At 42.1% G+C, this 17,570-nt stretch overlaps 1 protein-coding gene across 3 annotated transcripts in view; it reads left to right on the top strand.

Annotated features, from left to right (window-relative positions):
* LOC141107527 (zinc-alpha-2-glycoprotein-like) overlaps positions 1–17,570 on the top strand; it is a 48,653-nt gene that overhangs the window by 11,482 nt on the left and 19,601 nt on the right. For all 3 annotated transcript variants that reach the window (XM_073598322.1, XM_073598321.1, XM_073598323.1), the window contains 5 exons: positions 3,579–3,686; positions 7,011–7,151; positions 9,493–9,609; positions 12,666–12,929; positions 13,992–14,267. In XM_073598322.1, coding sequence (XP_073454423.1) covers positions 3,579–3,686; positions 7,011–7,151; positions 9,493–9,609; positions 12,666–12,929; positions 13,992–14,267 — 906 coding nt within the window. The remainder of the gene's footprint in view (positions 1–3,578; positions 3,687–7,010; positions 7,152–9,492; positions 9,610–12,665; positions 12,930–13,991; positions 14,268–17,570) is intronic.

The following is a 17,570-nucleotide window of genomic DNA, read 5'->3' as shown; positions in this document are numbered from 1 at the left end:
TGCCATGAGTTCAGCGTCTGACTCTTCGATTGATGGCGAAGGAGTTGGGCATTAGCAAGCACACGGTGCACACTATCGTCCGTGAAGATTTGAGTAAGCAGAAGATCTGTTCCCAGTTTATGCTGCACAAGCTGACAGACGAACAGAGAGCAAAACAGTTGGAAACCTCTGGAGATTTCATTACCATGTGTGACCAGGGGATTCATCCTTTCTGCGAACTATCGTCACAGGGGATGAGACCTGGTGCTACTAGTTTGATTCGGAATCCAAACGGCAATCGGTGGAATGGCGTTCACTGCCTTCCCCATGACCCAAAAAGAGTCACCTGCAAAAGCTGATAGTTTCCATAAGCTTTATGAACGTTGCCAAAAGTGAGTTATGAAGGATGGAGATTATTTTGAAGGCCAATAAAGGTAATTTGTTTGTATCTTCTGTTTTGTTTGTTTTCTGATACCATTCACCAAACTTTTTAGACACACCTTGTGTATATATACACATACAGTATATATACAGGTCTCTTAATGAAACAATGTGTAGCCTGCATACAATGCACATTATATTATAGGACAAGATACAGAACAAAATGCTCCCAAAGGAGCAGGGTTTTTTAAGGTGCCCCTAAATTTCAAATTTTATACAAAAGAAAATTTGAATATTTTATTACATCAAGTTAAAAATATGTCACAAAAAACAGAACAAATAAATGTAAAAACCGTCTAAAATACATTAATAGTATGATGGATCCATTTATCTTTAAAAATTTACAGCCATGATCTATTGTAGGTGGTAACCATGAAATGATAATCCCAATAATCCCGACATGTGTCACCAAGTATTGGACTTCTTCAGGGGTTATATAGCTTTAATTTTTTCTTGGGGGGGGCCTGTCAGTTAGTCTGTACTGGGCCCCACGATTTCTATCAGCAGCCCTGCGGATGCTTGTTGGGGTTTGGTCCTCTTATATACACTCCTCCCGTCACACTAGACCATCTATTTGTTCACCACATTTTATATTATAGTTATAACTACTTGTAGACAAACTGGCCTCCTCCTACAAATTCAGGCATGCTTAAAGTGGTTGTACACCCTGTACAACCACTTCTACATACAGGTAAGCCTATATTAAGGCTTACCTGTAGGTGCTGGATATATCTCCTAAACATCCACGGTTTAGGAGATATTTAAGAAAAAGCCGAGCGCCGATGACTACGGCACATGCGCACTTTAGAAAGGGAAGATTGTGCCGCTTCTAAAGGGGTTATTCCATGACTGTCGGCTCCCTCACGCATGCGCGGGAGTGACGTCACGCTACTCCGGCCAGTCACAGAGCCGGAGTTCGTGGCCCCGGAAGGAAGGGGGTGAAGATGGAGGCTCGCTGCTAGTGGGGACAGCGGTGACATAACAGGCTTCGGTTTCAGGTAAGTGACATATAATGGGCGACTATGCGATGCATAGTCGCCCATTATGCTTTACCTTCGCAGGGAAATAAAGAGGAAGTAAAACCCATCAGGGTTTACTTCCTCTTTAAGGATTGGGTAAAACTCTGACAGTAAATAATATAAGAAAATGTATGAATGTGTGTGTGTATATATATATATATATATATATATATATATATATATATATATATATATATATATACACCCATAGATATCCTATTTAAGGCTGAATCTGCTACCGCATAAGCTTGCCGATGGCAAGCAAATTCAATTTAGAACAGATAAAAAACATTCATCAAGGCAGCGCTACATATACAGACAAGTTCCCGCTGTCACGAGTGTGTTATCATAACCATGTATATAAGGGTAAAGTCCACAGTAATCGTTGCAACTGTGTGATCACTTCACATTAACAGGTGTACTAGAGTCCAAAAAACAGGAAGAGTGCTTCATTATATCCTAGATATAGCCATTTCACCATCACCTCCACACGTGTATAGCTGGGGGGGTAAAATGTCCCCCTATGAATTAGACTGTTAGCAGACTGTGCTGGGTAACAGGCACAGAACACCAGATCTTAATTTTAATTCTGCTGGATAGTTAATCACGGATCCTGTTGCAGCCGGGAAGAATGTGACACCTGCTAATGAGAATGACACTGACTGATCGGTGCACAGAAGTAGCTATTTCACTTATATTATGGTTTTAAAAAACAGTTAATATATAGTTCTCACTCCCAAATCTTTCCAAGTCACCCCCTTCCTTGACATGTAACACACAGAGTGAAAAGGAGTAAGTTGTTCTGTGCCTCTTCAGATATAAACCTGATGTTTTTTATCCACAGAGTTTGTGTTCACTCACTAAAATCTTCCACTTCCAAGATTCATATCTTGGCCCATGCACAGTAATACCTTGGATTATGAGCATAATTCGTTCCAGAAGAAAGCTTGTAATCCAAAGCACTCGTATATCAAAGCGAGTTTCCCCATAGGAAATAATGGAAACTCAGATAATCTGTTCTACAGCCACTGCTTATCTATGCAGTACCGCATGTGGCCAGAGGTGCGGGGGCGCCTGAGACACTCGGAGACACTCGGGAACGAAGTGTTTCCGAGTGTCACCGGTGCCCCCGCACCTCTGGTCAAATGCGGTACTGCACACCCCAGAGGCTTGAAATCTGCTCGTCTTGGGGGACAACGCTCGCAAAGTGAATCAGGATTTTAAAAAAAAAACCTCAGATTGTAAAACACTCGTAAACCGTGTTACTCGCAATCCGAGGTTCCACTGTATTGTCCAAATATCTGAACCAATGACTTGGTGTTGTTCCTTTGAATGAGTTCAAGACTCCCCTCTCTGCCTCCTCTATGTACAGGTTAGCTACAATAGGAGATACTGGTGATTGTATTGCATGGCCATATTTTCTGTCTGTAGAAGTTGTGCTTGTTCTTGAAATAGGGGGTGAGACACACTCCATAGTGATTGGAATAAAGGAACTGAGCTATCTGTGTGGCTATAAATGCCAAAGCAGGTTCCTGGCACTCATTAGAACTGAAGAAGCCGCTTTGATAAGCTTCACAACATATTCACCATTACAGAAGAATCTAGATGTATGTGACTAACTACTACTAGCTAAGGGGGTACATCATTCTGTTTGACAATACATCTATTTTAATGTAATGTGTATGTATTTAATATATAATGCCAAATTCTAAGTGAATTTGCTCTTTCATTTTCTGCCAAAAAAAAAGACATTTTTTCTAAAAATACTAGTGGCCGGGCTGTTTTCCTGACTTGGGACAAGTACTATGGGCATAAGAACTTTTTGATTTTTCTTCGACTATCTTGATCTTACTTGCGCTGGGTCAGTGACTCAGAAAATAGTGATCCAATGGGTCAGAATATTAGCCAGGCAACTAACAGATAGAGGTCAGAAATGGCATCTCTTGTATTTCTGTTATGATGGGATTAATTCAATGTCCATGTCTAATTTCATCACAAGAGCTGTTATTGGACAGTGACTTGTCTGCATCCAGATTTCTATAAGCAATAGTGACCTTTTCAGATTATATACAATAAATAGATGTTCTTCTCCTGCTACATTCTGTCTAACTACATGTATTTATTTCTATGGTCCTGAAGATAAATGTGTACAGTGCCCAGAGGAAAGTCCAGAGCCCGTCACATCATATGATGGAGGTTTACGAATGTTAAAACCTAAATATGAAGTAATCAGATCATGTCTAATCGGTAAGATATAGAAGATGTATTTAGCTACAATCTTTGAGATCTATTTCCGCTCAGCAAGAATGTTGGTGACCTCCAAATAATATATATATATACACAGGGCTTTTTTTCTTGGAGAATAGGTGCAGGAACTCCCCCCATTTGAGTCGCCCCTTGTCTTTGCCCCCTACCCACCTCTGACCACCGTCCCTTGATTCCACCCCCTACCCACCTTCCAGTACTGCCCCTTTTAGAGAATACAGAACCAAGTATCATTTTGTGGTGCTAAATCATTTGTATGGAACATGTTAATGATACAAAGAAAAGCAGTAAAATAGATCTCCTGCCGCCAGCAACAATAGAATTCCAGCAATAGATCCCCACACAACAATAGACTCCTCCAACAACAATGGACTCCACCCCAACAACAATAGATTCCCTGCAGCCACAGTGAACCACCCACAACAAAATATCACACCCAGTAACAAAATATCCACCCAAGCAACATTAGACGCTCCTCCCAGCAGCAAAAACAGATCTCCCAGCTGCCAGGATCAATGGATCCTCCAGCAGCCAGTAAAAATAGACCTCTCCGTCAACAGTAGATCCCTTACAGCAACATAAGACCCCCCCAGCAACAATAGATTCCCCATCAGCAACAATAGACCCTCACACAAAATCAGATCCCCACTAGTGACAATCGATCCCCCAGCAGCCAACATCAATAGACCCTCCAGCACACCCGACACCCCATGCTATTACATACACTTAGTGCTGGAGGTGCCGGACATTCCCGCTGAAGAAAAGCCATATATATATATATATATATATATATATATATATATATATATATATATATATATATATATCTAAGCAAAGTGTATTGTTATCTACTCATATTCTGCTTCTACAATTTAGACATTTACAATAGCTGACTTTTAGGCCCCTTTTATATGAGCATCATCTGTTCAGTCTCGGTTTTGCTAAGAAAAAACTCATTCAGTTTACATCAGTTAGCATCATCTTCTGTTTTAGTTCTTTTCCATTTACATCTGGTTTTTTTTGTCCGCCTATGTTTTTTAAATGGAACAAAAATGCAGACTTCTGCAATTAAAAAAACAGAGCTTATCGTAATCTGACGAAAAACTGATGCAAATGGACAACGCCCATTGACATCCGTTTGCCCATAGGAATGAAACGCTGTCTTTTTTTCATACATCAACAAACGGATTAAAAACAGAGAAATAGAACACCTGTGGCAGCAAAGTTCCAGGACAGCCAAATATTAAAATGCTGGAAAATATTGCCTTTTAATTAAAAAAAAATATATAAGCAAGATTTTCCTGAACTTGCATTTTATAGCTGAACACTAGGCAGATTTAAGCATAGGCATGTGCACAGGGTGTGCCTGGAACTCACCCTCATCACCCCATGCAATGCAGAATTATGCTGCTGCGCTTCCGGCTTCCCTCCTCTCCTCTCCTATCCTCTCCCACCGGCTGCTGCTGCAGGCACACAGGGGGATGTTTCAGGATAAAAAGCGGGGGAAGGGGCCGGTAAAAATATCATCATAAACAAAAAATAATAAAATAAAATAAAAATAAATATCATAAACAAACGAAAAAAGACCGAACATAAAAAATAAAAAAAAAGTTGTCTTTGTTTCTGTTAGAAAATTTTGCAAACAGGTAATTTTTCTCCTTCACTGATGAAGCTGATGAAGCTGCACTGATAGGCACTAATAGGCAGCACTGATATGCTGCACTGGTGGGCACTGATGAGGCTGCACCGGTGGGCACTGATGAGGCTGCACTGATATACAGCAGCACTGATGGGCACGGATAGGCGGCACTTTTTGGCAGCACTGATGGATAATGATGAGCTCAGGCGTGTTCGCAAACCGCACTTGCAGAACCGGCACTGCACAGCGCTGATCACAGGCAGTGAGACATTTCCCGATCTCTGCAGCTGCGCATCAGGAAAATGTCTCACTACCTATGATTAGCGCTCCACAGTGCTGACTTCCTGGCAGGCTCTGCCCGTGCAGTTTGCGAACACGCCTGAGCTCATCCTTATTGATGGACACTGATTGGTACAAATGTCCCCTTTCACACTGACCACCAGTTACTGGCTCTCTCCTCTCCTCATGCTGTGAATGCCAATAACCAGCAAGTGTGTTTACATGGTGATCAGCTGTGACTGGAAACAGCTGATCACATTGTAAACAGCCACTGTGGTTGGCTCTTTATCCCGATCTGTGATTTGCTGTGTCAGCAGCCGATCACAGAGTGCCCCGGGTGCATGCTGCAGCGGGCGCAGTTCTGGGAGGACATCAATAGATGCCCTCCCAGAACTGGACAACTGCGCTGTAGCCATCATTTGGCTATAGCACAATTGGCAAGTGGTTAAAGAGCCCCTTCTACCTGAGCAGAGCCGCCCCCCTCTCAAAAATTTCGCCAAAGGCAAACGCCTTGTTTGCCTCGCGGTAGATACACCCGTGTATGTATGTAGTGATATCAGAGAAACGTAACCAGCCAGGCAGTGAAGTGGAATCAGGGAATTGATTGCACAAAGAGGAAGGAGCCTGTGGGAGTGGGCAATAAGGTAAGTAGTTGTACTTATTCCTGTCCCTCAGCCACACAAGCATTTAACCCATGCAGTGCATCAGGGGACCCCACTGCACATGTACATTTACAAGCAGCCCTGAGTTGGATATTTGTATGTTTTATATACAAACAGTGTACATGCCTGAATGTGACCTGGTATCAGCCACTTGAAGTACAAAGAGCCCGTCAGTTAATGTGCTGACAAGAAGCATGCTGATAGAAGGAAAAAGCAAAGTGAAAGAGAGAGGAGCTCATGACTGTGCTGCTTCTTCTTTTACTATCCAATCACAGGCTAGAGGTGGGTCCAGTATGACCTGGGCTCAGGGGAGGTAGGTTGAATGATGCTGGTCAGATCTAGTGGCAGAAACTAGATCTGATCAACGTCATCTAGTTGCAGAGGAAAAGTACTGTGGAGAAAATATCTGGAATAAAGCAAACTATTTCAGCAAAAGCTGCTTTTTTTATCTTACCTTTTTATTGTGCTACACTTCTTTTTTTTCTTGTTATTTTTGGCTGGTATTATAATTAAACTTTTTGTTGTTTTGGGGAAAATTCTGATTATTACTATTATCATTTTTTTTTACTGTATATTGATCATGGTTGTCTGTTTCTCTGAATGCACTACAGTAGTCTTTCCACAAGTGTCCATTTTTATGATGTAGCACACAAAAACATTGTATGTATTACATCAATAACTGACCAGTTGTATCTTGTTTATTTATTTATTATTTCTTTTAATAAGTGTATCTTGGCATCATAAGAAAAATATATTTGAGATTCATACAGTCTAAAACACAGTTCAAGTTGGATTTTGGCCATCATTCCCAGTATAACAAACGTCCTCGAAAGGAGCCAGCTAGAAAACTCTTTTCCATATCCCCATGTAAGTTGAATTTCGGTTCAATCAAATTAAACAGAACTGTAACTATAATACAATAAATGCATTATATTCTAGAATACCTTCTATTAGTACCTAAAGAGATTTACATATACTTTTTAAAATGCCTTAGCCTAGGTTCATATTGATGTGATTTGGCATGCGATTTGATATGTCAAATTGCACGCCAAATCGGTGGCAATTGACGGCAATGGCACCATCCGAATCAGTGCGACGCCACATTTGTGGCGCCACACCGATTCCCAAAAGTAGGACTTCGGGTGCAATATCCACTTTAGGCCTCATGCACGCTGGACGTTTTTGGACGTTTTTTCAGTTGCAGTTTTTGGCTTCAGACGTTTTTTTCTACAGTCAATTAACTCTCCAGAATGTTATCCTATGTGTCCATGTACACATAGGATGTTATCAACTGTTTTTGGCTGGGGCGTTTTCTGGCTGTAAATAAAAACCCAAAACTAGTGGGTTCTGAGAGGAGTTTTTCAGCTGTGAAAACGCTCTAACGCCAAAAAACTCTCAAAAATGTGGCTCACCAATAAATTTTTTTTTCGTTTTTGATCCATTGAAAGAAATAAACGCTAAAAAAAACGCTAATGCTGAAAAATGCTAAACGCTATTGCAAAAACATTCAAAAACTTTGTAAAACTCACTGCAAACCTACTGGCGTTTTTATAACGTTATAACGTCCAGCGTGCATGAGGCCGAAGTTGTTTAGTTTGTTTAGTTCTTGATAGAGTGGAGAGGAATTATTATTATTATACAGGATTTATATAGCGCCAACAGTTTGCACAGCACTTTACAATATAAAGGGAGACAATACAGCAACAATGCAATTCAATACAAGAGGGTTAACCTCCCTGGCGGTATGATTATTTCGGATTTTAGGTGCTGAAAGCGGTACAATTATTTTGCATGGAAATTTGGCGTTTTATATTGTAGGTCTGTAATTCTTAACAATAACACACTTAAATCTGTCCAAACAAGAGTCTAGTAGATATCCCGGGTATGATAAAGTTTGAAACACAAAAACATAAATTATAATATATTAAATAAAAATAAATAATTAAAAAAAACAAATAAATAAAATAAATTTCCCCACGATTCACTATCGCTCAATTCTGCAAGTGTTCTAATTTACTTTCGCTGTTTTCTAGCTGGTCTAAAGCCACTTTTGACATAAAGGGACACTTTTTGGTTGCTATGGACAATCTCCAGTTTCCAGGCAGAAAGAACAGTATATATCATATAAAACTGCATGCAGGGCATGGGCCAAAGCACTGGGGACAAAAGGGATGTGAAAAAATTTCATACAGTACTGTAATCTGTAAGATTACAGTACTGTATGTGTTATGTTTTTAGAATTTTTTTAATTTGCCGCCAGGCTCCGCCCCCGTGCGTCCCGCCGCTCGCAGGGAACGGAGCCTGGCACGGAGAGGCTTCGGAGGAGGACGGAGCCTGCAGACACAGCAGGGGGACATCGCAGGATCCCGGGGACAAGGTAAGTAAAGCCACACCAGGATCCTGCGATGTAATCCCGAGTGTGGCTCGGGGTTACCGCTAATGGTCCTGAATTTTTAACCCCGAGCCACACTCCGGAAAACCGCCAGGGAGGCTATGAGGGACCTGCTAGATTAGAACATTTGTCAGTTTTTATTGCTGTCTGACTCCTATTTTGTCCAAATATTAGATACCTATAATCAATTATCTCTTACTTCCAACACACTATAATTGCTATCTCTCGGCCTCATCCCCTCTCTCTGCTCACTGGCTGTGATTAACAGCAGCAGGAGCCAATGGCTCCCACTGCTGTCTCAAAGCCTATGAGGAAATGTGTTCTTTCTCTCTTCAACATGTACCACTCCCTAATACTATTCCTACTCACTGCCTATACAGCGGGTACTCTATCCATATCTTACTCCCACACTGTTGGCCCACTGAATGATTCAAAATCTCATTTTGAAGGACTTCTGTGTTGAAATGGGTGCCCAAATCTCTCCAGACTTCAGCATCCAGTAAGATAAGCCACCCCCCCCAAGATGGCTGCCTGGAGCCCATAGCAGGGGTCAAATTAGTGCTCAATGGTCTCCTGCCAGCCTGAGGAAATGCAAACTCCTTCAGATCAGTGGATATACTTCAGCCCAAAACCTGCCTATAAACCATGACATTTTCTTCACCTAGACACTTTGGGTGGCAAATGGGGGTGAGGTTAGCTTTTTTCTTTACATGTCAATTTTGGACCTACTATCAGAAGGCCATTTATGGGAAGGAGGGACCCCAGACAGTATATGCAGGCATGCATTGATGATGTATATTTTTGGTTTAATTACAGATGGTATACTCAAAAAATCAGATTCATCCTCCAGAGATCTACTTCCTGCAGCCTATCTTTCATCTTCGTTAATACTTAAAGTAATGTTAACATCATTGTTTCAGAGTCTCGTCTCTGGTGAGTGCCTATATTCATTCTAGAAGCTGAAACAACACACATATTGGATGGTATTCCACAGGCAGACCAGCATGTATACATGTGCGAAGCCTATTACATTAGGGTGTGCACAAACAGACATGTACAGTGCCTTGTAAAAGTATTCATACCCCTTGAAATTTTCCACATTTTGTTATGTTACAACCAAAAACATAAATGTATTTTATTGGGATTTTATGTGATAGACCAACACAAAGTGGCACATAATTGTGAGGTGGAAATGATAAAGTGTGGCGTGCATTTGTATTCAGCCTCCCCAGTCAATCCTTACTAGTACCGCCGTTCCCTGCAATTACAGCCGCAAGTCTTTTTGGGGATGTCTCTACCAGCTTTGCACATCTAGACAGTGAAATGTTTCTTCTTTGCAAAATATCTCAAGCCCTGTCAGATTGGATGGAGAGCGTCTCTGTGAACAGCAATTTTCAAGTCTTGCCACAGATTCTCAATTGGATTTAGGTCTGGACTTTGACTGGTCCATAAGATCACAAGCAGTAATATATTAAACAATCACCAGACATGTTAAATGTGTAAACCACTCAAGATCATTTGGAACAAAAATTGGCCGCAGCTTTATTATTGGTTTTAATATAATTGTAAAAACGATTCACACAAAATCACAATAGATAGTTAAACCAACTTAAATATACAATAACCATTTATTCAGCTCGGCTATTACAGCTCAAGCTGTATTACAAAACCACATCAGTATTTATTAAACTGTCCAAACAGAAAGGTGGCCCACCACAATATAAAGACCACGACAAGGGAGGGAGGGTTGGGGAGCTCCTGCACCTATACCATCCACCGGCGACTGGCATCAGACCCTATCCACACCCCCTTTATAAAGGGACCCCAAGGGGTTCCAGAACCTCCTATTTGCAAGGCTCCCCTCTTTATCAGTCACAAGGCTCCCCCAAAGCCACGAGCCCCCGGCCTGAGGGGAGACTTGAAACTTCAGCTGCTGTGCTCCCATGAGGAAAAGGGGGGCCTTGAAACCCTTATCCTTATATTCTAACACAATTGAATATGCTTTGATCTAAATCATTCTATTGTAGCTCTGGCTACGTTGTCCTGCTGGAAGCTGAACCTCCGCCCCAGTCTCGAGTCTTTTGCAGACTCTAACCGGTCTTCTTTTAAGATTGAGCTGTATTTGGCTCCATCCATCCTCCTATCAACTCTGACCAGCTTCCCTGTCCCTGCTGAAGAAAAGCATCCCCACAACATGATGTTGCCACCACCATGTTTCACGGTGGGGATAGTGTGTTCAGGGTGATGTGCAGTGTTCTTTTTCCGCCACACATAGCATTTTGCTTTTAGGCCAAAAAGTTTAATTTTGGTCTCGTCTGACCAGAGCTCCTTCTTCCACATGTTTGCTGTGTCTTCCACAAGGCTTCTAGCAAACTGCAAACGGGACTTCTTATGGCTTTCTTTCAACAATGACTTTCTTCTTGCCACTCTTCCATAAAGGCCAGATTTGTGGAGAGCACGACTAATAGTTGTCCTGTGGACAGATTCTCCCACCTGAGCTGTGGATCTCTGCAGCTCCTCCAGAGTTACCATGGGCCTCTTGGCTGCTTCTCTGATGATTGCTCTCCTTGCCTGGCCTGTCAGTTTAGGTGGACGGCCATGTCTTGGTAGGTTTGCAGTTGTGCCATACCCTTTCCATTTTTGGATGATGGATTAAACAGAGCTCTGTGAGATGTTCAAAGCTTGGGATATTTTTTTAGAACCTAACCCTGCTTTCAACTTCTCCACAACTTTATCCCTGACCTGTCTGGTGTGTTCCTTGGCCTTCATGATGCTGTTTGTTCTCTAAGGTTCTCTAACAAACCTCTGAGGGCTTCATAGAACAGCTGTATTTATACTGAGATTAAATTACACACAGGTAGACTTTTGGAGATGCATGGGGTGATTAGGGTGTGCCAAGGCACATCCGGCACACCCCGTACGCACACCTATGCCTGCTTGGGATACTGGCATTGGCACACCTATTGGCACACCTATTCCATATGCACACCTATGCCTGCTTGGGATACTGGCATTGGCACACAGTAACTCGGGGAATAGTCTACACATTAAAGAGTTGACATGTGTAAAACTGGCCATACACTACTCTTGATGAGTCAGAATTCGCTCCATGAATGGCCCTGTCACCACCCTCCTGCTTCTAATGAAAAAATGAATGCGCCAGATAGAAAATGTTTGGTGGGACAGTGGCTTCATCCAATCGGATGCAGCCACTGTTCAGGTATTACAATATGAGCAACAGGAGATTCACTCATCAATGCTGTCTGAAGGCTGAACTAAAAATCCAGTGTTTGTCCAGCTTAACAGGCCAGTGAGTGTCAGATCCATCATCCAATAGTGTGAAAGAAGCAGAACAATGCTCTCTGCTTAGGCTGCAAACCCTTTGCTTGAAGTAATGTACGGTGTAATACTTCCAAGTATTCATCACCTCTCACAGAAATCACAAAGCTCCCCATGACAAAGTCTTTATCTGCTTTTTCTCTTTGTCCAAGCATCATCCAGGGTCAGCTTTGTGAAGATGCTGGTTAAGAGATGACAAAATTATGTAAATAAATCTTGGTGCCTGTGCAATTATTGGCTGTGTTCACAAATGTCTGACACTGCAGCCTCTTACTAAAGGCAAATAGACTGTGCACTTTGCAAGTGCAGTCACTTCAGAGCTTCGTAAATGAGCTTTGCAAAGAATATCCAATCACGTGCAAATAAAATAATACATTTTAAAAAAGCAATTTTGCTTGCACATGATTGGATGATGGAAGGCAGCAGAGCTTCCCTCATTTACTAAGCTCTGGAGTAACTGCACTTGCACGGTCTATTTGCTTTTAGTAAATCAACCCCATTCTCTTCATTCAAGTTTTATTCAGTAAGACAATTCAAACATCATTGAGGACGTGTAAAATGCAATAACCTAGAACAACCAATCAGAATTCACTTTTCATCAGGTTTCATGCGCTCTCTTGTAGTATAATTGCCTCTCTTCTCTTGATCAGAAACACAGAGCCTGATGTATTACCACACTGGAGTATATCAGCAAGACAAATGTCCTTTCAGATTTGAAGCTGTGGGCTTCGTGAATGATCAGCAGATAGACAAATATGACCATGATAGAAAGTGTGACGTCCCTGTGGCCTCCTGGATGGAAAAGCACGAGGATGAAAGTTATTGGGACAGGGAAACAAATTATCGCCGAGGCTGGGAGAAGGTCTTCGAGGACAACCTCCGTATACTGAAGCATCGGCTCAACGATTCTTCTGGTGAGTATTGTATACGGCATTTTTTAGCTTATTCATTACTAAAGTTACATCATTTTTTGGATTATTGTTTGAGACGTTATAGGTTGTAGTGAACAAGCCTTCGGAAGTCTTCTCTTCCTCTCTGTAGACTCAGATCCATAAATTAGATAAGTGGACATTTTCAAGTGGCAATAAGAACCACCACATCCTACAAAAATTCATATTTTAGTGTTACATTATAAAATAAAATCATTTAAAAAAAATCATTGTCATATAGGATAAATACACCCAATAAAGAGTGTATAATGTGGCATGCGTTTGCTCCTGGTAGCCAACCTCTAATGTTCTCAACTTGAAAAGACCTCATATACTGTACATATGTATTATGGGTTGTAAACCCTCAAGGTTTATCACCTTAATACATTCTATGCATTAGGGTGAAAAAAACTTCTGTAGTGCAGCAGCCCCCCAGAGTCCCCCTTTTACTTACCTGAACCTGATCTTTCCAGCGACGAGAGAGCATAGTAGCTGCAGCCGCTGTCTCTGGTTCTCATTGGATAGATTGATAGCGGCAGGAGTCATTAGCTCCCGCTGCTGTCAATCAAATCCAGTGACACGGGAGCCAAATGTCGGGCCCGAGTCCTGCTGTCTGTGTCAAAGGACGCAGCAGCAGGACTCGGGAGCGTGCCCGTATGAGTGCCCCTATGGAATGTGGCTCTCTGTGGGGGCACTCGATGCAGGGAGGAGCCAGGAGCAAGGCTTGGGGACCCCAGAAGAAAAGGATCAGGGCCGTTCTGTGAAAAACCCTTGCACAGAGCAGGTAAGGATAACATGTTTGTAATTTAAAAAAACAAACATTTACAACCCCTTTGAGTATCATACCAAAGCCCCTTTGGGGTCTAAAAGATACCTGATCACATATACACTCACCAGCCACTTTATTAGGTATACCTGTTCAATTGCTTGCTATCACAAATTGCTAATCAGCCAATCATATGACAGCAACTTAGTACATTTAGGCATCTAGATGACTGATGTGGTGAAGGTGACACTTGTTAATTGTATGTTCTTTGTTCTTTACAGTTTTCCTCACTCTCCAGCTTATGTATGGTTGTAAAAGGAACACAGATGGAAGTGTCAGAGGCCATTACCAGTATGCCCTGAATGGGAGAGACTTCTTGTACCTAGATGACAAGTCATCGCTGTGGACGCCGGTTTTGTATGAAGCACAGATCAGCGCTGATCGATGGAACAGCGACCCAATAATTGCCAAGAGTGTAATAGGCTATCTTACACAGCACTGCACTAATGCTCTGCAAAAATACATAAGCTTGGGTGAACCAGAGCTGAACAAGAGAGGTGAGTTGGTGCTACACACAGCACAAAGTGTACTTGTCCTATCTTAATGTGCACGTCACATCATAGCAGAAAAACATTCTGCAAAAGAGGTGGTTATTGGAAGGTAAGTTCAATTTAGAGCAGGGAGAGTAAAGCCAGCCATTGACAGAGCGAATTGATTGCAGGAAAGGAAATCGCTCGATTGCCCATAAACATAATCAGAGCCATTGTGTTCTCTCAGCAGGGGCGGAGAAATCCGTCCCCAGCGGGAGATCACTGTGATTATTGCTAGCACCTATAACAGCAATAATTGCATGTAAAATCTGACAGGCTGGTTGTACCCAAGTTGATCGATCGTTCAATCTGCCCATACATGGTTTGAATCTCAGCCAATTCCTGTTGAACTGGTCAAGATTCGACCCGTCTATGGCCGGCTTATGGCAGATGTCCCACTAAACTGCTTGCATGTGCCACGCCCTTGCTGGCTAGATCAGGAAAGTGTTTGTCCCTTACTGGTGAATAGTGATGGGCGAACGGTTGGGGCCGAGCATAAGCCAAACCCAGCCGCCGTAACAACGAATGAGTCAAAAAATTTGCCAGCATTAGAAGATCTTAAAAAAGTGTACCCCCCCCCCACAATCCATACCAGGCCCTTTGGGTCTGGTATGAATTTTAAGGGGAATCCCATGCCAGAATAAAAAAAAAACGGTGTGGGGACCCCCCCCAAAACCCATAGCAGACTATTAGGTCCCCCCTTTCAGATAAGGGTCCAGTATGGATTTTGGGGGGACCCCATGCTACTTTTTTTTAATAATTTGGCTAAGGATCTAGTGTGGATTTGGGGGGAGGGGGCCAATGCTGTTTATTTTAAAAAAAAAATCATTTTAGCGTGCAGTTCCCCTTAAAATCCATACCATACCTAAAGGGTGTTTTTTTTTATTGCCGGCAATGGTTTTTTTTTGTTTTTTGCAGCCAGGAAAATCAATTTAAATGTCATTTTTTTTGTGTCTGTTTTGCTGCAGCAGGTTCTATACATATTTTTGTATAAGTAGGGGTACAGTTTTTGACAATTCCTTTATTAAAAAAAATTAAAAAAACAATGTCCCCTGATTTAGCTCCATTGAACCTTTGAATGCCTGCTCCTACATCTGACAGTCCTTAAATAGGCAAGGGGCAGGGCCACCTGGTGATGTCACCTGGTGGCACCACCCCCTTGTGATGTCACTGACTCAGCATGCACCGATCAGTGACGTCACCAGGTGGCCCTGCCCTTTACCTATTTAAGGTTGAGGGCATGTGACCTGGTATGGTTCAGGGGGGAGTGCTCGCTCATCCTTCTGCCCCCCCTTTCCTGACCTGGTGGGATGCATGCTCAAATAAGGGTCTGGTATGGATTTTGGGGGGACCCCGTGCCATTTAAAAAAAAATGTGTGTGGGTTCCCCTTAAAATCCATACCAGATGCCAATTTTTTTTTTCTTTTTTTTTTAATTGCCGGCAATAACTCGCAGCCACGATAGTCAATTTAAATGTCTTTTATTTTTTCCTTACAGTTTTTCTTCAGCGGGTTATATACACTGAACAGATGTGCCACTTTACAGGCAGACTAAGGGGATCCCCCAGGCACAATATTTAAAGGAATATTTCATTTTTATTGTTTCACTTCAAGCATCATTAACCACTTCAGCCCAGGAGATTTGGCTGCTCAATGACCAGGCCATTTTTGGTGATATGGCACTGCGCCGTCGTGCGACGCTGTACCCAAAACAATGTAGACGTCCTTTTTTTCCCACAAATAGAGCTTTCTTTTGGTAATATTTGATCGCCTCTATGGTTTTTATTCTTTGCGCTGTAATAAATATCCCACATTTTTTATAAAGAAACACATTTTTTCCTAAGTTTAGGCCGATATGTATTCTTCTTCATATTTTTAGTAAAAAAAAAATCGTAATAAGCGTATATATTGATTGGTTTGCGCAAAAGTTATAGCATCTACAAAATAGGGGATAGATTTATGCCATTTTTATTATTATTATTTTTTTAAATAGTAATGATCTGCGATTTTTATCAGGACTGCGATATTGCGGCGGACACATCTGACACTTTTGACACATTTTTGGGACCGTTGACAATTATACAGCGATCAGTGCTATAAAAATGCACTGATTACTGTATAAATGTCATTAGCAGCGAAGGGGTTAACACTAGGGGGTGGTTAAGGGGTTAACTGTGTTCCCTATGTGTGTTCTAACTGAAGGGGTATGGGACTGTCTAGGAGGAGAGAGATCGGTGTTCATACATAGTATGAACACACAATCTCTCTCCACTCCCCTGGGAGAACCGGGATCTGTGTGTTTACACACACAGATCCCGGTTCTCGCTCCGTCACGAGCGAACGCGGGGGGGCGGCGGTCATCACGCCCGCCGGGCATTTGCATCGGCTCCGTGCACAGGCTGTGGGCGCGTGCGCCCCTAGTGTCCAAAAGGCAAAGCGACATAAGGTAACATTGTTTCACCCAGCCGTGCCATTCTGCCGCAGTAAAACTGCGGTGGCTGGTCGGCAAGCGGCTGGTTAAAATCACTGCTGTAAAAACTTTTTTTTGCATTGATATATGTCCCCTTGAGCAGTATCTGGGACCCCATACACTTTTTATGGCCAATAACTTGCATATAAGCCTTCAAAATAGGGACTTTTGATCTATCATGTTTGGGTCCCATAGACTTTAATACAGTTAGCAGCTCGGGTCTGAACTTTTTCCCTGTTCAAGAGTTCTGGTGCAGACCGAAACTGGGGGGGGGGTGTTTGGCCCATCACTACTGATGAAATTTCTGCAGAATTTAAGCTGCCATTCCCCAGGTTGGGAGCAAAGCTTCACCTATTCAGGTAGCGAGGGAGCAACCTTGCTAAAAGGCATAAACTGGGATAAAATATTAGGAACAAAGAATACGGAGGAGAGATGGGTTTGCTTTAAGAGCATATTAAATAAGGGCATTAGCCAATGTATCCCATTGGGTAATAAATTTAAAAGAGCGAACAAAAATCCTGGATGGCTTAACTCCAATGTAAAAATGCATATAAAAGCAAAGGAGAAGGCCTTCAAAAAATACAAGGTTGAGGGATCATCCTCAGCATTCAGACTTTATAAAGAATGCAACAGGAAAGTAAGGGTGCAATTAGGACAGCTAAGATAGAACATGAAAGACACATAGCGGAGGAGAGCAAAAAAAATCCCAAGAAATTCTTTAAGTATGTAAACAGTAAAAAAGGGAGGACAGACCATATTGGCCCCATAAAGAATGAGGAAGGATATCTGGTTACAAAGGAT

The sequence above is a fragment of the Aquarana catesbeiana genome, linkage group LG09 (assembly GCF_042186555.1).
Source record: "Aquarana catesbeiana isolate 2022-GZ linkage group LG09, ASM4218655v1, whole genome shotgun sequence".
Taxonomy (NCBI): Eukaryota; Metazoa; Chordata; class Amphibia; order Anura; family Ranidae; genus Aquarana; species Aquarana catesbeiana.
This window is presented reverse-complemented; position numbering and strand designations above follow the sequence as displayed.